Source organism: Ambystoma mexicanum, chromosome 13, assembly GCF_040938575.1.
Source record: "Ambystoma mexicanum isolate Mex_15411 chromosome 13, UKY_AmexF1_1, whole genome shotgun sequence".
Taxonomy (NCBI): domain Eukaryota; kingdom Metazoa; phylum Chordata; class Amphibia; order Caudata; family Ambystomatidae; genus Ambystoma; species Ambystoma mexicanum.
The window spans coordinates 596,040,815-596,061,798 of NC_090938.1; the positions used below are offsets into that span (position 1 = coordinate 596,040,815).

Below are 20,984 nucleotides of genomic sequence, written 5' to 3' on the forward strand. Positions count from 1 at the left end.
GGTGCGAGAGCAGTAAGAGACCTCGACGGGCAGACGCACCTTGTGGCACATACAGCAGGTCATAACATGGCAGAGCAATGCATGAAAGGCAACACAATCCTCTCCTCGCCTCTTCTCTTCTCTTCTCTTTCTAATATGCGCTCTGCTCTGTGTGCCTCGAGGATCTGGGAATAAGCAGACGAGGGAAGGTGGCAAACTGGAGACTCCACTCATTACCATAATTTAGGTTTTAGGGACTATGGGAAGCCAGAACGTTTGGTTCAGAGAAATGGCTGCGTCAAGCTTCAATTTCAACTTTATTAGTATGTCGGCTGGCAGGCTAAGCACGGTCTCAAACCTCACTTTTAACTTGCTACGGTGCTGCGCTCAGAGGCCAGCGGATCCTTTTGCCGGTTGGGGCAACACCTGTTAGAGCAATGAGCTAATTAACAGGCGATTGGGTAGGGGCCGAAATCCAATTCCTGGTAGTTTCTCCCAGAAGCCTACTCCAGCGTCTACCACAAGCTGGAAGCTCCTCAAAGTGCACACAGTCACGGTGGTGAGCGTGCTGCCTTTCAGGAGCAAGGTGGAGTTGACTTTTTTGTACTCAAATATTTACACAATTTGGAATGGTTTCCGAGATCAGTGTAAACAATTGAACTTGCAGTTTGAAGCCAGTTCCAAAATCATTGAAAATACACGTTTGCCCCCTTTTGGTTGCCTAGTGGTTTCCTTGCCTTCTTACAGCATGCAGCCCCCCCACCCGCCCCCATGGGCAGCAGCTTGCCCTTGCCTGCCTATTGCTGGCCCATCCTATCTGCATATTTCCTGTCTTCTCTTGACACACCGGCCTGATGCTGTCTCCAGCTTTACCCTTGCCTCTTCAGTATCATGTCCTCCTTTTCTTTTGTCTGTCCATGCTCTACTTTCTAGCAAAATGAACGCCCTTTATGGTCTCCATCTTTACCCATGTATCTTGAGTGGCGTTTTTCACCTTTTTCTGTGCATGGTGTGCCTTTTGGTGGCGTGGGCTTTCGGGGTCTTCAGTATGCAGGATTTGAGGGACAGCTCTGCCGTCTAAAGCTCGATCCCGTAAGGTGTGAAAACTGCACACAATATAAAGGAACCCGAAATGGCATGCACTAAAGTAGGTGCAACATTCAGAAAATTATTTTGCAGCTCTGTGCATGTTTTTGAAAAATCGGTGTGATTCTAAGTGAGAAAAATGTGCTGGGGTTTATCATAAATGTTTGTCAGAAGGAATAGCAGAAAAAAATCACCTATGCCCATTAAAACCCAAACCTCATAAGACAGAAAGAATTTTGGCAGAAAAGGGGCTGCAATTTGCACTTTCAAACAGTAGGTGGAGTAAGGATCAGATTAATTACTGGTAAACCTCATTACTCTTCCTCCTCAATGTAGCCATCCCTGTTGCACCAGTCCCTCTGGCAGGAACCTCTCCCCACCCCAAACGAGTCCCACCCATCCTTCTGGAGGCACAACACCTCCCTCCACCCACAATCCTCAGCTACCCCTTCCCACATTTGACCCTGTGTAGAACACCAAAACGGTGAGAATGAGCTGAGTGCGTGGAGGTCAGGAAGGCGGGTTTAAGACCGTAGTGGCACGGGGTGGAAGAGTTCCTGTGACGCAGGGGCGGTGGGACGGAGAGGAAAGAGAGTACATGCCCCCAGTTGGGCAGTGCATCACCAGAGAGAGAAGTGACTGTGCAACCTGAAAACAGGGGCTTGGTTCAGGGGTGGCGGGGGATTGTCAAAAATGACTGGGAAATGGGAGAAGGCAGCCTAAGAGGGCACAGGTCCAGAAATATGGCAATGGTTAATAAATACAGGACTAAATGAACCTAGCAAAAAATTGCTTATGGATTTTTTAACTGCCAAACCAGCAATTTCTTTCCTTTTCCACTTATTAGTTTCATGTGTTATGTGGGTATTACATTTATTAAAACACAAGTTATGTGGGAATGTATGGTGCATTTGCCAACTACCGTGAGCCTGCCCGCCGTATTGGACCCCTATTTTAGGACTAACCATGGATCTGTAAGTATGGATTACAAGTGCACATTTTTTATTTTTCAATGAAATTGGAGGAATATAAAAACAAAAACAAATGAGCAGTGACCGCCAACACGGCCTTGGCCCTGGGATGCATAGGCGGAGGGAGTGGGCAAACACATCTTAAGCAGCAGTGACACCCTGTGGCCAGTCTGAGCATGGCAGTGATGTTCCAACCATTCTGTTACTTGCTTATAAAATTAAGCGTTGGCCCACATTAAAAAAAGTGTTTAACTGTACTGGTAGGGTGCTTGTAAAAAGCACTGAGCTAAAATAACACTCTTGTTTTATAGCGGCCACTTGAAACATTCACAAATTGCTCAATAACTGAGAATTTATAAATCTTTATAATAACATATAATTGTTACTTTATTTTCCCCATCCTGAACGGAAGCCTCACATTACCAGCATGAAAAGTAATGGGAGCACAACAAAATCTCGGTTCTTGAATTGCAGTATCACGACCAAAAGAAAATTCATGACTTCCTCCTCCACACGGCAAGAAAAATACTACCTTTCCTCTCCTTCACACACAAAACACTCACCATCGTCAGCCTCATCATGTCAAGTATCGACTATGCAAACAGCCTCTACCTCGGTATACCGGAATACCTACTGAAGAAGCTACAACGGATCCAAAACACTGCAGCCAGACTACTCCTCAAACTATCCAGAAGAGACCACATCACCCCGGCCCTAAAAACACTACACTGGCTCCCAGTAAAACAGCGTATCATCTTCAAAACAATGTGCATAACGCACAGGACAATCAGCGGACAAGGAGCAGAATTCCTACAAAAAAAAATAACAATCTACAAGCCAACGAGACCGCTCAGGTCAACCAACGAAATCCGACTGGAACAAAAACCTTACATCAAGAAGAAACTCGGAGGCACCGCTTTCTACCACTTAGCCGCGAAAACATGGAACAACATCCCAAAAGTAATAAGGAACACCAAAGATCACCTTAAATTCAGAAAATTACTAAAAACCTGCCTCTTCAACACCGGAGACTAAAACCGAAACAACAATAAGACAAACGACTCATCAAAAAAAGACATTGACAAACCCCTAGAACCGACAGAAGTACCCTGGGCACCAGTAGGGCTGACGCTGGACACAGGGGTCCACCCGCGAGACCCAGAGAAACGGCTACAACTACTCCAGCCAACCCTTACCATCCCCCACCGCCCGTACAGCCACAACTAGGTTCCACGAGGCTGTGGAACGGACAAGATACCACCAATCACCACACAACCGGGTGTATGGACACTAGCAGCGGCGCTAGTCATGTGGAGGGGGTGAGGAGCATGCAAGGTTATTAAGGGAGCGGGCGGAGGGGACAGCTAAATCCTCAAACGGCCTCGAATGAAAAAACAGGCACGTACCTCCTGAGGCTCAGGGTGTACAAGCATCCCGTCGGGTAAGATTACACAAGCCCAACCGGTTCAGTCCAGGATAGAGATGACTAACGAATACCATTAATTTCCTTCTCTGCATACACCTCTCAAACTCCAAACCAAACACAACCACAAACCTCTAGCGCAGCAAACCGCACGAACTTCACTACACTGCAACAACAAAACAAAAAGACACATAGACTCGCACATCAGCACAAGACGACTACCGGCTGCATACACCCCAGGCCCAGCCGACGGAACCACCGGGCTGAGGCTGCCAACAGCACATCACTGCAATCTTGCAGTTTTCCAGCCTCCACCCACTAACCCACCCTCCCCCCCTTGCCCCTCTTTCAGAGCCGCCAGAGTGCCAGGGGACCACTCCGGTGGTAATAGTGCGCGGTACAAATGACCTTTAACATTAACATTAACTTCGGTCCTCTGAGGGCCTTGCCACTAGCAGCGCATTGACACTATAAGAATGTTAAAATAGCACTATACAAATGACCGGTACAATACAACACAATCAACTGCTTGTAGTCAGTGTTTCACATAGACTGCAACTTTATGCAACCAACTTGTTTCGATTCACCCACATTCTGCACCTTCTAAGGGACTTGCCTGAGATCGTGCCTACGACCATGTAATGTTAATCGCGCTTTAATGTGCTTAGATGCAAATTGAGACACACTGAAGCCGAGCTCTTCTGATTTTGGAAATGTGTCTCCAACCAGTGGGAATAGCTGATCACTGCAGATACAATGTTGTATTTCGCTTGAGCACAGGCTTTGGACTTCCCTGGAGCTGGGGGATCCAGGGAGACAGTTTTTGCAGGATTCTGGATCTGGGGCTATCCATCCCGAATCGTGCGCTGTTAAAAAACGACACGCACTGAAGAACCACCACACCCTTTCATACTAGAACGGTTTTGCATCTTCTTTTCAAAACATACATGACCACCTCCTTCTGGATCACATCAGCAAAATGAGCCGCACATGTTTCAACTACGTAGACGATGCGTAAAGGGTTTACAGACTCATAGACCCAACAACTGACCTCAACACATGCTTTGCGTGTGCAGATTCTTGGATGCCCCATAACAGACTTCAGCTTTACCCACCTAAGACAGAACTAATGATCTGCAGGAAGGTGCCTCCCAACCCTGTAGTAATCCCTTGGCTGGTCATCATGGGCCCGTGGCCACGGGCTACTTCCTACTCACTGTGGGCGGGGACCTTAAACTAGACCCACAGGCTAAAGCCATCACAAGGGGTCTTTACCTTCGGAATTGCGCCCCTTACAGCACATCACGCTCTACCTGACCTTCGTGCACAGACCTTTGGTAGTTGTCTCACTGGTATTACCAAAACTAGAATATGCCAACAGCCTTGACTTTGGTCTCTCAGAATGTCGGCCCAGCCAATTACAAAGAGGCCCCAATATGGCAGCCAAGGAAGTGGAAAGTATATGGACACATCACTCCAGCGCTAGTACGCGCATACAATGGCTCTGATAAAAATAAAAGCATTCACTTGAAAACGAATTACTCACTCCTCCCACAATGGGAGGGGCACAGAATCAAACACATTTTCACTACTCGTCATCCAGAGCCCTGCCATCCAGCAAGAGCGCACTAGCAGCGGTACCAATCTTCCTGAGAAGTGGCACGGAGTGCCGCGTCCTCCCTCCTAGCCGCCACACTCTGGAATTCACTACCCAACCACCCCGCACAGGCGGCCACCTGATCATCGCGAAACGGCTACAAGTCTGGGTTCTCACCGAGCTTCATCACGACACCAGAACCCCACCCAACTATGCGGCCACTCATCACAACTCTTTGTCACGGAAAACACCTTTCACTCTACAGAAATGAACAGTGGCCCCTATGCACTGCCCCAACGAACGCTCCAGAAAACAGGCTCGCGTGGGTGGCGCTTAACACAAGCGACATGGACTCAAAGTATTATCAATGCAAACACCTGGCAACGCTCCTTTGCCCACTTTGCCAGCAGGCGCGTCCCGTCCCACTCCCGCATGCCAGCCCGTGCTATTTCTCTCAACCCATTGGTCTGCTCCCCTGGGCTGATTGGCTGCCCCCTTCAATCTTTCACTACTTTACCCTACTCATCTGCCACAGGCCTTGCCGGTACCAAGTAAACATTATCTGGCCATGACTACGCTCCCCTTCCTTAGCCCCATTACACCCCCCAACATCAGTGGATAATGTTACCCAAAGCACACTTAGCCTCTCATATCTTGTGCCGTTACTTCTGGATAACAATCTATAGAAGCGTCCAACCTGTGCCCATCAGCACAGCAGCTCGTGGGCCTGCCTGTCCTGCTATCCCACTAACAACCCTCCCTCTTTCCCTACAGAGCCTTGTGCAGCAAGGCCGGCAGCAAATGTCAGTAGGGAACTATAAAAGACCTCTTAACTTTCTTCCATGGTCAAAACGAGCACCTTTGAGTTGGAAAAGAACACCTGCCATTTGACAGTGTTACAGCCGGTAAGATAACTCGGTGGGTTGAGCGCTCGCTGCTGCGATCTGTGTGTGATCTTCAGGTTCCAGGCTCGACTCCCGGAGAGGCCAGCTCAGCCTTTCGTCAGTTCGAGGTCGATAAATGATTACCAACTTCGGTTGGGGGATATTGCATGTATATATGTGCGAATGCGCCATATAAATAACGTATCATTGTCATTACATACTGCTGTAGTATGTTGTTACGTAAAAAAAACATGTTAGGCTTACATCATCATATGCTTTACCCTCATTATACTCATAACTCATTAAACATTACGATTTGGAAGTTGGTGTGGCCTGTTTTTTAACTCACTCTATGCAGGTCTTGTGCAGCATGGGATACATCTGTGCGAATAATCTGGATTTCTTCCAGGGGTTACCGGGGGTCGCTCAGCACTGCTCGGTGACTACAGGCCTTAACCAGTCACCCAGCACTGCTCAGTGTCTTTGGGGGTTACCAGGGGCACGAAGCACCACTCTTGGCCACGTGGGGATACAGAACAGAACTACAAGATGGCAACCATCTCAGCCGGGCCAGAGAAGGACTAGGAGGCAGGAAAACACATAGGCAAACGGAAGAGCTGGGGTACTGGACTGACTGGTCTAGTGGAGCCCAGAGCAGTGCTGGCCTCCCCTCTATTCCTATCTCTGGGCTGGTGCTTTTCCTTGTGCTTCTTTAACGTGTGAAGCAGTCTCTGCTCCCCCAATGCCTCCAGACTGCTAGCGTCTCCCCGTCCGCTGGCTTTACTTTGTCTTCCTGTCATGTTTTGTGTCAATGTCTGTGTGCATGGTCTTCATTTTACTCCATTGCTTAGATTTGGGACTGTCTCATCGCACCATGCCTCTGCCCGGTCACTCAACTTTCCATATCTACAAGCCTCCTTTTCCCGTTGCTTCTCTAGTTTCCGTGACAATCTCTTTTCCCCACAACTCTGGTGGGTCGGGTTTCTTCCTGCGCGACTCTTTGCCTCTCCTCTTGTCTCTGTTCCGTTTGACTGTCTCTTCTCCCCAGGCCTTGATCCATCCCTCCCTTCCCTCTGTGTCAGTCATGAGTGGGATCTCTTCTCTTGGGGTCATTTTCGATGAGGCAGAGCATCAAATGTCGGCATAAAAGCGAGGCGTAATGCTTTTACATCTCCAATGCTGTGCCCAATTTTCAGAGGTTTCTACGCCATAGGAGCAAAGCAAAGTGGAGTTTGCATCTCTGCTTTGCTTTCCTCTTCCGTCTTGGGGGAGCACCCGGCAGATGTATAACCAGTGGATTGCAATGGAATACGCCTCACATTTGCACTTAGCAAATTGCAGGTAGTTTCCAGTGGTCTTCATTATTAAACAACAAGCACTTTGCAGGCAGCGCTCACAAAGCAGAGCGTAAAGTGAAGCGTAAAGGCGATTTCACCTTGATTTACTCTTCACGATTACACTCCGCTTTGTCAGTGTTGAAAATTGCAAGCAGGGGAACAAACCACCAGCATGAAACTGCATAAGTTTGCAGTCCCCTGGATTTAATTTGCATTTTGTATAAAATCTCTCCTCTGCGTCTTCTGTTTGCTCATGACCTTTCTCTGTATACCTCCAGGTGGATGCCCTTCTTTTATGAGGAAAGGGAGCAGTTGCTTGGGCCTGCACCCTTCCCTGGTTAATGAAATGAGTACCATTTATTTGCCTGTGCTGGCTAGTAAATTGGAATTGTAATGGGTTACAATAGCTGAGGTTTCTAAGCGCTGACCCGGGGTTCGAACCTGTATTGCTCTGTGCCGTCTTGCTTCCAAGACGAATGCGTTGCCCCTGAGCTATCCTCCCAAGAAGTGTTTTAATGCTTAGTTGATGGAGCACTAGCACAAGCAAACCACTCCCATTATTGATATTATTATTGCAAATTGATGGGATTGGTTTGTTGCAATTTCCTCTCTTAAAATTGAGCAAAAACATGGGGCCTCATTACAAGTCCGTCGATAACCCACCAGTGCTACCGATTATTGCCGCCAGACTGTAACACGGTTTCTGGAACTTGATATCCCGGTGCCACCAGGACATTACAAGTCACGGCGCCCTGGGATGACAGGCGCAGGAAAATGTTTCCACGGAGTCCAATAGGGACATGCAAGTACCGGCACCATTAGTAATGGTGCCGGTGCTTCTCTGACAACTTGAGCTGTTGTGTGCGGCAGGTCAGACCTGTCGTGCACAACTGTCCTGGCAGGCACAGTTAGAGTCTGCCGGTCTGGAAAGGGTGCCGGTACATTGCTCCCGGCATCCTTATTTCCAGACTGGCAGACTTTTAATGAGGCCCACGGACTGGCAGACTTGTAATGAGGCCCATGGTGTTGCAAAGTCAACTGAGCGTCGAGTTTTAAGTGGCAGTCAGAAACCATTCTAACGGGTGAGTGAACATACCCCTCTCTTTTAGAATGTAAGAGACTCTGACCAGTGTGAGCCCTTTTGCGTTAAAATTGAATGCTCCCATAGATGTTACCCAACATTCCTAATATCATGGCTAGCAGTGGGGTCGCTATTAAAGATGTGCGTCTATTTTCAAGTAGTTCACCTTGTAAAGTGACTTTTCTTTCTTCCTAGGCACATGAAATGGTAGTGCAGGGCTACATGGCCACGTCCGAGGACACCTTGCAATCGCTGGCGGCACTCAGACTGCAATTCCTGAACAGTGACTTTTCCACCCATTCGCCCTTTCCCAAACTGGAGGAGCTCTTCCCTATGTTGGTGCTCCGGGCACGGGTACTCGCCGCCAGCAAACCCGCCCTCTCGTCCAAGTGCCCAAGCATGAACTTCCGAGCGGGCTTGTTTTCGGGGGCGCTGCCGAACGGCCTGTGGAACAACTCCCTGGTCAAGCAGAAGGCCGAGGAGGACCTGAAGTTTAAAGGACGCTTGAACGAGGAAGGGGCCAGTGTAATGTCTGCCATTGTGGACAAGTGGAAGGTCTTACAAGGAATGGACAAGCAGGAGGCCATGGTGGCTTATGTTGCGATTGTGAAGGAGTTGCCTGGCTTTGGATCTACACTGTTCGATGTGGACTTTTTCATGGTAAGGTGTCATGTGGGTGCTGTCAAATAGTGGTGTATTTTTAGAGGAATTTGAGATTGTCTCTTTGGCTCAGTGGTTGCAGGAGTGCATTGGGAGGGAATGCTATTGAGATAGCCTCTCTACCACCACATGGGAAGGGAACTGGTGGGCAGTAATGCAGCAGTGACACCTAGTGACCGCTCCACATATGACATGGGCAGAAGGCCTCAAGGAAGCACATACAGTAATGCAGCAGTGACACATAGTGGCCAATCCACTTATGGCATTGGCAGAAGGCCTCAAGGAAGCACATACAGTAATGCAGCAGTGACACCTAGTGGCGAATCCACTTATGGCATAGGCAGAAGGCCTCAAGGAAGCACATACAGTAATGCAGCAGTGACACCTAGTAGCCCGTCCACATATGGCATACGCAGAAGGCCTCAAGGAAGCACATACAGTAATGCAGCAGTGACACCTAGTGGTCAGTGCAGGAGGGCCTGTGTGGGGTCGGCAATCTGTCCTTTGTTCGCGTGACTAAACATGGACACAAGAAAAAAGGCTGGCACTAGAGTGGGGATGAGGGGCACCCAAGTCTATCCCTAAAGAGCCCCAACCACGCTAGAGTTTCAGGATAATTAATGACTGTGTAAAGAACTCCTACTTAGATTCATTATATTCAAATGTATTTTGTATGGATATTATAAATACGTGAAGTGGATTTTGGTTTTGAGGACAAGATTGGGGAAACTCCTGCACTGCACTGTGTTAAGAAAAGCAGAATGAAGCCCATCTTCTGTTCGGTAGAGCATTCAGGGCCAATTGAAAGAAAAAGTGGGGGCGGGGTGGGGGGTGACTGGTGATGTTTCTTGGGGGACCAGATGGCAACGCCAAATACTGGTACTGCCATTTCTCAATAGCCTGGCACACAGTCTTTCCGGCCATGTGCTATAGTAAGAGCAAAGTACCCTCTGTTGACCCCTACCAAAGCTGGTATTGTAGGAGCAGTGGCAGCAGACCCCCACCTTTTCCTCCTAGCTCCAGAGGTGCTACGGCCTGTGGGGGAGGGGATGAGGATATTTTGGTTTTTATCCCTGGCAAAGCATAGACCCTTAAGCCCCTTGAAACTGTGCTACTCGTGATTTGGCAAAGGCTCACACAAGTAGACACCCTTCTGTGTGCGTAAACGCGTAGCAGAGGAACCCCTTCCCAGCTTCATTTGGAGGGTGGCGTGTCCTGAGAGTAAACCCTGGGGTTTGGTAAACTCCAAAAGCCCATTTTGAAACATGTAGCTGGAATTTGGGAGTGCTCCCTTTGGTGGAGGCCCCTCCCAAGACAAGCCTCCTCAAAGCATTGCAGTTTGGGATTCACACAGGCAGTACCCGGCGCTCCGTTCCCCCGGGCTCTGTCACAAATATAATTTTCAAATTGCTTTCATTTGTTGATGGGGCCTTTTTTATATTTTCGAATACACGGTGTTCTGAAGGCGAGTTGGGCAACATGGTTATTCTTCCACTAGTTAGAAGTGAATTATAGAATGGCAAAGCACCAATGTGATTCTTTGCGCTGGGGGCACATCCTACCGTGCGCCGCTCTGGAGATTTTGCAGCTGCGTCACACGATTACCAACCTCGCCCAACGGGGAACATGCTGCCTCCAGGGTCCACGTTGGGTGGCCTTTCCCTCAGATGGCTCTTGTGCAATCGCCTCATGTTGTTTCCCCCCTCCCTGAATGAACACTGTCCCCTCTTCTCTCTCTTTCTCACGCAGAGCTCGACAGGAAGCTTCTCCCAGAAGTTGTGGCTCGGGGTCAGTTCCCAGGCTTTGTCGCTCTACAAACAAGGTGACGTGGAGCCCTTCGACCGCTACTGCTACACTCAGATCTCTTCCTTCGGCGTGTCCGACAAAAGCACTTTTAAAGTCTCTGTTGGGGACAAGGACCTTATTTTTGAGACGTCGAAGGTGAAGAACAAGTTACTCTCTTACCTGGTAACGTTCTTTCGATGGGATGGTCCGACGACTTATTCCATATCTATGACATGTAATCAGCACAGCTGTGGTGATGACATGTCATAGATATGGAATAGGTCGGAGGACCCAATCCCCTTGAATCTTGGTTTACATGTTTTGAAGATTAAAATGGTTCTACATCGTTTTTGCCAAAGTAAATGACTCGGTGGTTATTTACTTTGACAAAATCACTTGTTTTTTTCAATGTGGGGTCCCCTCTATAGCCCTCCAGCTTTAGTCCCACCCTCCAATCCCCCTACATCTCCTAACCCTTAAAAACGCATAATTATTTCACCAATAAAGTGATTTCTTTTATCCGCCAAAACAACAGTGTACAATGTAAATAGTTTGTAAAACTACACCAACTGGTTTAATCGTGAAGCTGAAAATGGCTTTAATGGCGGTTTAGACCCCTTTTATGTTGTGATCTCCACTGAAGACCTTGAAGTCATAGACCGTTACCTGCCACAACACTGCAGTCTTTCTCCTCTGCCACTTACTGTTTTCATTCGTCAGTTCTGGGTAGAATGTTCTAATGGAATATTACACCTTCCCATAAGGCCTAACCTGGTTATCCAATGACAGCCCCGTCTTTGTAAGGCCAAACCTCTGATGCCATGGCAATCAAATATTTCTATCATCACAGTTGGTCTGCATGACATTGTCTAGCCATAAATGACTTCACAATAGGGCAGTGTGACATCACAAAATGGGTCAAAGGGAAAACATTGGGGTTTGTGATGTTCACAATTGGGCTAGGTGGCATTACAGTGGGGCCTCACAACCACATTCTGGGTCTCTAATCAATAATCCCCGACCCGGGGGTGGGGGGGGCATTACCGAGTCAGGTAATGCCCCGGGGCCATGGCCGCCATGGAAAGGAGAAGGGACTGTGTAGTCCCTTCTTCCTTTCCATGGTGGAGTGTCACGGATCGGGAGCGGACGTGCTGGAAACAGAAGTGTTTCCAGCGTGTCTGCTTCCAAAGAGGAAACAAGGAGGTAAGTGGAGGGAAGGGGGTCAGGGGGGGAAATCTGTGGAAGGGGAGAAGGTAGGGGAACACTCACCCGATTCCTCGGTGGGGGAGATGGTGGCTGCCAGCCCTGAAGAGGCTCAGGTGCGGTGGGATTACCGTCTAGTAACGCCCACGTTCTGAGCATCCGCATTGGCTGGGAGGCCGCCACACCACCCTCGCGGGGTACTAATTTGAAATAGTGTTTTGAAACATTACAGCTGAACTCAAAGATAATGGGGGTTATTTTGCAATCTGTTGGAAGCGTAAAATACTTTCAGGCTTTACCTTTATGCTCCAGCACATTGTGCTCCCGTTCCCAGGCATGGGAGGCCAGCAAAGCAGATATATCATCTCCACTTTGCTTTCCTCCTCTGTCTCGGGAGAGCATTTGGTTTTACGCCTGCATGAGATTTCACAATGGTGTGCATGCCTAGATGACTGTTACATCATGGTTATTGCCCATCATTACTTTGAATTTGAGATTTCATTCTAAGGGAGGCATAGATTATTTTAAATAGCACACTATCTACATGTATCATGGGACAATAATGTCTACATCTCCTAAAGTAGCTGTGGACATGCTGTTTGGATCCTCAGGACAATATAATAGATGCTGTTTCCTCCCACAGATAGGGAGTTCAGGGTCTTTTCTTCTGCTGTAGAGGGGCACATATCACTAAGATTTGATAACCTCCTCCCAACTGCTGCACTTCGTTGTATTCACGGCACCTAACAGCGATCAACAAACCTCAAGTGGCTAGCAGTTACGGCTCTTGGAGGATTGAGATTACCCTTCCTTCCTGTCCCACTTTCGATTTTGTGTTCGTGCATTCACCTCTACAGTAAGTCACATAACTGAGGGAACACACAACTACTGGCCGCGGAATAAAGTTGTATTTACTTATGTATTGGACATTTATAAGGCGCCTATACAACATGGTGTTTCAAGGCACCACAAGACAAACATTTGGGAGGTGGGGGGTAAGGTTAGAAAGCTACAATAACGGTCCTACTAGCCCTTGTGACATTGGGATCGTGCAAGTGCACAACAAGAGGTGCGGGGGGGGGGGAATTGGGAAGTGCCGGTCTGTGCAAAAAACAAAGTGCTAAGGTGGGAATGGAAAAGGGTGAGGCGGGATGCAAGTGCTAAGTGGAGGCCGGAGGGCAAGTGCCAGGAAATGCCCGTAAGTGTAGAGGAGGTGGGGTGGACTGGGAGGAGTGGCCTGGAGCCCTCTAGTACTCAGAGGAAACCAGGCAGCCAGTCACTGAGGCAGAAGAAGGTGTTAGCAGGGGAGGAGGACAGCGAAGGAGGAGGAGAAAAGGAGGGTCTTGAGGAGCTTCTGGAACTTAAGGAGCAGGGAGTCCAATCTACCCCCAACTCTTTGCTTAGAGAAGCATCTGATTTGCAGAGATTTGGAGCTAGCACACTGATGGGGCTCTAGCTGAGAGGTATTTAGGGAGATAGAGTTGGATGTAGCAGGGGTCCCAGGCCCCAGAAAGCCTTGTGGATGATGCAGAGGGTGTCGAACTTGATCCTAGAATCAACCGCGAGCCAGTGGAGAGAAATAATGGCTGGAGAGATGCAGTCCCTGGGCTTGAGGCCAAGGACAAGTCTCGCAGTCCTATTCTGGATTACTTGAAGGGGACAGAGGGAGGATGAAGAAGATTGAGGAAGAGGCAGTAGTCAAGCATAGAGGGGACCAGCGCTCTGGAGATATTGAGTACGGAAATGGAGAATACCTCTCAGGAGGTGCAGCTGATAGTGGGCCTTCTTGGCAAGGTCTGTGATGTGAGGAGAGAAGGAGAGAGAGGAATCAAAGATGACATCATGTTTTTTTGCCTCACAAGTGGGTGAGGCGAGGGGACCCATAGAGGACGGTCATTGGGAGCTGGGGTCCCAATTAAAATGACTGGCATTAGGGCAGAGATCATTGGCAGCGCATCATGACTGAATAGCAGTCAATCATGGATGAGAGAGGAGGAAGAGGAGGAAAGCTTGAAGGAGAACTGAGTGTCATCTGCATAACACTGGAAGTGAGGAGAGAAGGAAGAATCAAGTGGGCCAAATGGGCAAGGTAGACATTGAATAGTGACAGCGAGAGGATAGAGCCTTGAGGGATGCCGTAGGTGGAGAGTGTAATAGTGGAGAAAAAAAGGGCCCAGTTGAACCTGGGAAGGTCGGTTGGAGAGGAAGGATGTCAACCAGTCCAGTGCTAGGCCTGTGATGCTGAGGGTGCCACAGAGCTGATTTGTCAGGGTGGCATGATTGACCGTGTCGAAGGCAGAGGAAAGATCCAGGAGGATAAGAACGGAAGGAGAGTTAGAGTCAAGATTAGAGAGCAGGTCATCGCAGGTGTCAAGTAGAGCAGTTTCCGTGCCTCTGGCTGCTCTGAAGTCAGACTGGTAGTCGTGGAGACAGCCGACAGATTCAGTGTGTTTAGTCAGTTGGGAGATGGGTAGCTTCTCCACGAGTTTGCCTAGGGAGGGGTTAATGGAGATAGGGCGATAGCTAGCAGAGCAGGATGGGTCATTAGAGGGCTTCTTAGGAGGGGATGTACAAGAGAGTTTTTGAGCGGTAGAGGGGAAGGAGCCAGTGTCAATGGAGTGGTTAGAAATCAGCCAGGGAAGGTGCAAGAGAGGCAATGCTGTCCTTGATAGTTCTGGAGGAGCAGGGGAACACCTGTTTGGAGGAGACTTTCATAGAGAGCACTAGTCTAGAGACCTCATCCAGTGCTGTGGGCGAGAAGGAGGAGAGCAGTAGGGAAGGAGAGAGAGTGGGGGCGGCATGAGAGCGGGGGAGGGAGGAGGAAGGGGGTAGAGGAGGGTGAGGACAGAATGCCCTGAGTTTTGGAAAGGAAGTGGGAGGCCAGAGAGGTACAGAGGGTCAGGGAAGGTAGGGGTGATGTGGGGACTGCAGAAGGATTGGCGAGTTCCTTGCAGATTTTAAACAGTCGGCCAGAGTTGTTAGAGGTCCCAGAGATGGGAGCCCCCTTCTTTGAGCGAATGGAGAGTCTATATTGCCTTTGGAACAGGCCAGTTTGTCAGAGGATGTATCTGATGACTGCCACTTCCGCTCAGCCACTTTGCCCTTGCTTTTCAGAGAGGCTAGGTCAAAGTCATACCAGGTGTTGCGCTTGGAGGCAGGCTTCAATCAGATACTCCTAACGGGGACAATGATTTTCAGGGCATTGGTGATAGAAAGATGAAGATTAGCAATGGCAGAGTCAGTGTGGGTATCCGTGGCCGGAGTGGGAGGGGGAATGAAAGTGGCAGCAAAGGCAGCAAAGGCAGCAAATGACACTCGCTTCATCATTCAAATGACGGAAAAGGAGACAGGCAGAGGCTTAGCAGGGGTACCCAAGTGATCCACATGAGAAGACAGGAGGGAAGGGTCAGACCAGGAGAGAGGTGTAGTGAGAAGGTTAGAGATAGGAATGTCTGAGGAGATCAGAGCATCCAAGGTATGTTCAACATGGTGCGGTGGGCCAGAGGGATGAATGGTGAGGGAAAGAGCATCTGCGGAAGAGTACATTGGCTGACTTGGTAGAGTCAAGGTGGATATTGAAGTCACAGAGGAAGAGAAGTTTGGAGGTAGAGGTAAGAAGGGAAGAGGTGAGGTCAGACCACTCCGAAAGTAAGAGGGCGACCAGACCGGGATCCTGTAGATGGTGGCAAGAGTCAGCGAAAGGTTTGGAGAGGCGCTGAGCCTGCAAATGAGGCATTCAAAGGAGGATCAGAACTGAGTGGGAATGATAGTAGCAGGGGTCCAATCAGGGAGGGTCAAGGCCACTCCACCTCCAGACAAGTTAGGTCTGAGCTCGGAGAGGTTCTTGTAACCCTCAGGAAGGAGTATGTCAAAAGCAATGATGGAGCTGGCAGTGAACCACACACCAGTGAGGGCGAGAACGTCGAGGACAAAGTCTTTGAGAAGGAGACAGAAGTGAGAGTTGAGGGTAGCTAGGTGGACTAGGTTACCACCTTTTTGAAGGTCTTCTGAGGAGGGGTACAGGGACGTGTATGCCCATCGGAGGTGGAGAAGGGGCAAAGGGAGTGGCCACTGGAGGAGTGGCAGGAGAAGGGAGGAAGTTGATGAGAGACGGTAGACACCTTTCAAGAAGAAGGTTGGGTTGTGAACCCTGTTCCATGACAGTGCCATCGCAATAGATATTAATGATGCAACTAGAGGATGGGAAGCCCGCCAGGAGTACTTTCCACCTGGTGCCTCCAATAATGGGAGACGAGGAGAAAGGAAAGAGGATAGAAACCATATGTGGAGTCCATAGGGCCGGTGACGGATCGGCAAAGAGGATGTCAGTGACAGTCTGCCTGGAAGAAACATTAACATAGATGTCGGCGATGGGCAGACCTGGATTGGAGACCAGTAGACCGCTTTTCCTTCCAGGCTTCGAGAGGGAGGTAGGATAGGTGATGGAGTGGCAGTTGGAGTAAATGGAGGAAATGGAGAGCACCATGAATGGAGGGAGGGAGCAGAGAGATGGAAAGAAAGAGGAGAGCGAGACGGAGAACTGCACTGGCACAACAAACTCACCAGGCTTCCTAGCAGCAGATGCTGATAAGACAAGTGCAGACAGTGTCCTTTCCAGACTCTTTAGGGTCGCGTCTGGCCAGTCAGGCCCTTCTTCCAATGGGACAGATGCAGAGCTGCAGCGGGCAAAGGCCTTAGGTTCTTAAGTCAATGATGCCTTCAGGTATGTAGATTTCCTCTCTGGTGAAGGCCAGGTGGCCTAGCAGCAGACAGATGCAGACATGTCAGATGCAGAACGTGTTCTCTCTGGACTCTTCAGGGCCACCAATGACAGTAGGCACCCCATCCAAGGAGGAACGCAGATGAATGGGTGATAGGCTTTAGGAAATTGAGCTTTCAAAAAAGGTATAGCATGCAGAGTCAAGTCAGAGTACTTTTGTTCCCAGCTCATCCCAACACTAGGGGAGGGTAAGCACCCAGACACAATTGCAAAGCAGTCAAACAGGGCCCTCCAGCAGGCCCCTTTCCATTTCACACTGGGCCCACCAGGAGCCAAGAGACAATTACACAGGCTTTCAGGGAAGCAGGCCCTCAGATAGAGATGCCGGGTTATTCACAAAGTGGACCCAATCCCTCACACAGCAGGGAGGCCGCCGCAGCCTAAACACAACATCTCAAGGAAGTTACAAGATGGTCACCAGAAACTGAAATTTTTGTAGAATGGTGGTGTGAGATCTCTAAAGGCATCTTTGGGATCGCCAAGCTGCAGAGAAAGACCGTCAGATTAAAGCCCTCCTCCGCTCCTTGGGCCAACCTTTGCAAATAAAGCTCTGCCGCCGGAGACCAAGCATTCACCCCGGCTGTGCAGGCAAGAGCTCCATCAAACTGCCAACCTTGCCGATATTGTCACTCCCTGCCATGGCAAATGGCGGCTGCCACAACTTCACAGTCCCACAAGGGCCGCCACCTGCTCTTGCTCTGATCTGCCCCTGGTTCATCAAGTAAGGTCCCACCGCCACGCGAGGCCCAGGGAATCACCTCTGCTTCCTGTCTTACAGCAGCAGCTGGTTGTGGCAGTCTCAGCAGAGACCACACCCGCCTGCCATGAGTGGCCCGACCCAGGGGCTCAGGCACAAAGTGCAGCCACTCGCCATATCGTTGTAGCAGACCGCCATCAAACTTCACAGAGGGCGGGTCCTCACTCTCACAGCCAAGCTGGTCCAATTTTTAGGGCAAAATTGTAGAGAAGGCACTTGTGTAATGTAGATCTCAGTGCAGCTCCACTCAGTGCAGCTCCACTGGTCCGGACTGAGCAAACTGGTGCTGTGTGAGCCATCTACAGCCTCCAGGAGGCTGTAGTTTTCCACTCCCAACCCACGCTTCAGGAGCTTGTTGGGTGCCTCCCTCCTCGGTCACAGCCAGCCTGTCAAAGGGTTTAATGAAGCCAAATTAAATCAAAAAGACTATTGCATAGAAATTGCTTCAGGGTGGCTGCACCCCCACCTTCTCTTGGGGCAGGGGTCCCTTTCTTCTGGTCCCAGTCCGTCATACTATCAGTTTATGGAGCAGGATGGCATAGGAGGGTGATAGAGCTCAGCTGGGCAGATGTGTGATCACTGCTGGGGATGCATAATGTACCCCTAATCCACTACCTGACCCAAGTTCACCCAGCTAGCCATACTAATGCTGGAACCTGAGGGTGTCATGACCTGAAGTATAGGTGTACAACTATTGTTTAACCAAGATTCCTTTACAAAATGAATATTTAGCATCCATTTCCGTGCAGAGCGTGCGTTGATATGTGCTAGTTGCTGTGGTTAGGGTAGCAGCTTTTAATTGCGTATTTTAAACGCACAACGTTTGGGCAATTCTCCACCAGGGCAAGTGCTATTTATAGCTGTAATATTGTCTGCTATTGCCATTTGAAGAGGTACAGAAGTTGTCCAACCTTTTTTAGTTCGGTGGAAAAATATTTGGTGCTTAGGTTGGTACACCTTCCCGGGCACACACTGATTGTAGACTGGCGCAGACAGGCTTGCCGGCATGGTCTCTGCCTTTGGCCTTTGAATACCGGTTGCAGCCATGAACAAGGGAGAAACACTTCTGTTGCTAGCGATTTGAATAGGTTCTTCATTACAAATTAGAAATGAAAACTTCAATGCAATGACTAAAACAAGTGAAATCCTGGCAGGGAGTAATAAGACACTATTGAATTTAAGACCAATATAATTTCAAATATTTGTGGAGCTTAATGTCAATGGATTTAGCCAACCTTCAGATACTAACAATGCTTAGTGTTAAGCAGTAACAGTTCCCAAACATGCAATGCAGTTGGCTCTCTGTGTAAACAGTTGGATGTAGCAGTTTGTCATCAGTTAGATGTCCCCCCCAACCTTCCCCTCCTACTGAAAAGGTGCACTACTAAACTCCAAGATCGCTGCTGAAGGCCCCCACAACCCCACCACCCTTGCATCCCTTTCTCCCCAACTCTTAACACAATTCACAAAAGGAGTCATACCGCCACCATCACGTGCAAGAGGATCCCAGGGCAAAGCTATAACTTTATCAAGTACATTTGAGTCAAAGGCATAACTAGTGCCTCCCTCCGATTCCCAGCAGCAGCGATCTACCACTCAAGCCGAGTGGCAAGCAGCGGCTTTTAGCACGTTGGCTACTGCTGAGATGATATGCAGAAGAAGTGATCCCTGATATACACTGCCTATGTGATGCGCTGCCCTGTAAGCAGCCAATGTGAGGTGCGCTATAGCCTGGCAAAAGTGGACTCATTGAATAATATCAGCAGCATCAGAGGCTTCCAACCCCTCTCATGGTCTGCCAACACATTGATGCATTTTTCCATGGTCCGCAGACCCCACCAAAATGGTGATGTAATCTGAGCAATATCCAACCAGAATTGCAGTTTTATCCATGAGCCTCTGACAGCGGTACACAAGACCCCGGGAAATGGCATGACAGATGGAGCCTTGATAATGCGGCCCCACTGAAATGCCACGGCTTCAGGGCCAGTGAAGTATTTCTCAATAACTGGGGTAATGATGATCTTCCGTCAAGAGACCATGTGGAAAAGCCATTGATATTCTGATGGAAATTCAAATCCTGCTGTCATCATCCCCAGCCGAGAATACAAATCCACCATCATGGGATCCTTAAGACGCTTTGATGGGCTGATGATATTGGCATCTCATTAGAGGAACTACTACAAATCTTTCAAAAGATTTCACTTCCCACAAGGTCATCTTTCCCCCTCACACTTGTCCACATTTGTTAGGGCTTGGTTTACTTCTTCACATCGACAGGAGATCTACAACGCCGTCACTAACATCGGCCCTCCTTCTGGACTTTCACACCAGACTTTCAGAGGTCATCCCGACTATTGCCACTGGGTTTTTTTCAAGGCCTTAAAATCTTTCCTCTGTTCTCAGACCTTGCAAAGCTCTCAACGCCAGAAATCGCTTGTCTCATAACCATCGTGATGAAGACCAAAGGGTTCATGCTTCATAATCTCAAACCTGCAGTCGTTACACCAATAGTCGGCCCATACATTCTGTCCATTTGAACATGCACTCCCAGAACAGCCAGCAAAAACCCTGAATGCTTCAGTAAACTGAAAATGACCAGTTCTTCTGAAACAAAACAACCATCTCAACGATTGCCAGTCCGGCTTATGCCCCCGTTCTCCCCATATGATATGAAGATAACACAGCCCTCATGGATGTAAAAGAGCTACTCGCTGCTTGAGGTCTACGCCCCGATTCTGCTTGACCCCTCTACAGCCTTCAATAAAGTAGGTGACTTCATCCCGTTACTTTGCTTGGATGCATCAATCCGTATAGACGGTCCTGCCCTAATGTGGCTCTCACTGCTCCAGTGTGATCAGGCTCCAGGTGAGACTAGCCTGCCTCCTGTCCTCATCCTCCGCGGAGTGCCCTGAGGAGAGGCCTTCTAGCACATCCGGGTCAACTTTTATATCATCTCTCTGGCCCCCATCCTTAATAGTCACTGCCTTAGATACCATATTTATGCTGACAAGTGACTCGATGTAAACTATACGTGGGGGGGGGGGTCAGAGTGGGGAGACTATAAATGCCCATCCGACAAAGAAGTCATTGAACACCAACCACCTCTGCGTAACCGTTCTAAAACCGGTTGCCATGCGCTCTACGCTGTGCTGGCCCCACCCCAGGCAGCAAGTACCCAACTTGAGTCAACTTTGTTACAGCTCTTCCATTTGTGTAGCCAGTGGGCTCAGTCCCTAGGTCAGCATATTATGATCGGAAGTTGCAGCATGGGCTCTTTCCTCTTTCGTAAACTTTACACAAGAACTTCCTGTTTGTTGCCGTTTTCATGCTTCGATGCCATAACCTCCGGCAGGAGGCGCAAGATAATATAGTAGGATTATCACAATGGAATTTGTCAGAACGCTCGATCCGATAAAACACTGCATGAACTGCAAGTGC

The 20,984-nt window shown here is 49.1% G+C and overlaps 1 protein-coding gene across 2 annotated transcripts in view; it reads left to right on the forward strand.

Moving 5' to 3' along the window:
- Nucleotides 1-20,984, forward strand: part of PLEKHH3 (pleckstrin homology, MyTH4 and FERM domain containing H3) — a 315,427-nt gene that overhangs the window by 286,867 nt on the left and 7,576 nt on the right. For both annotated transcript variants that reach the window (XM_069634421.1, XM_069634422.1), the window contains exons 11-12: nt 8,554-9,018; nt 10,768-10,959. In XM_069634421.1, coding sequence (XP_069490522.1) covers nt 8,554-9,018; nt 10,768-10,959 — 657 coding nt within the window. The remainder of the gene's footprint in view (nt 1-8,553; nt 9,019-10,767; nt 10,960-20,984) is intronic.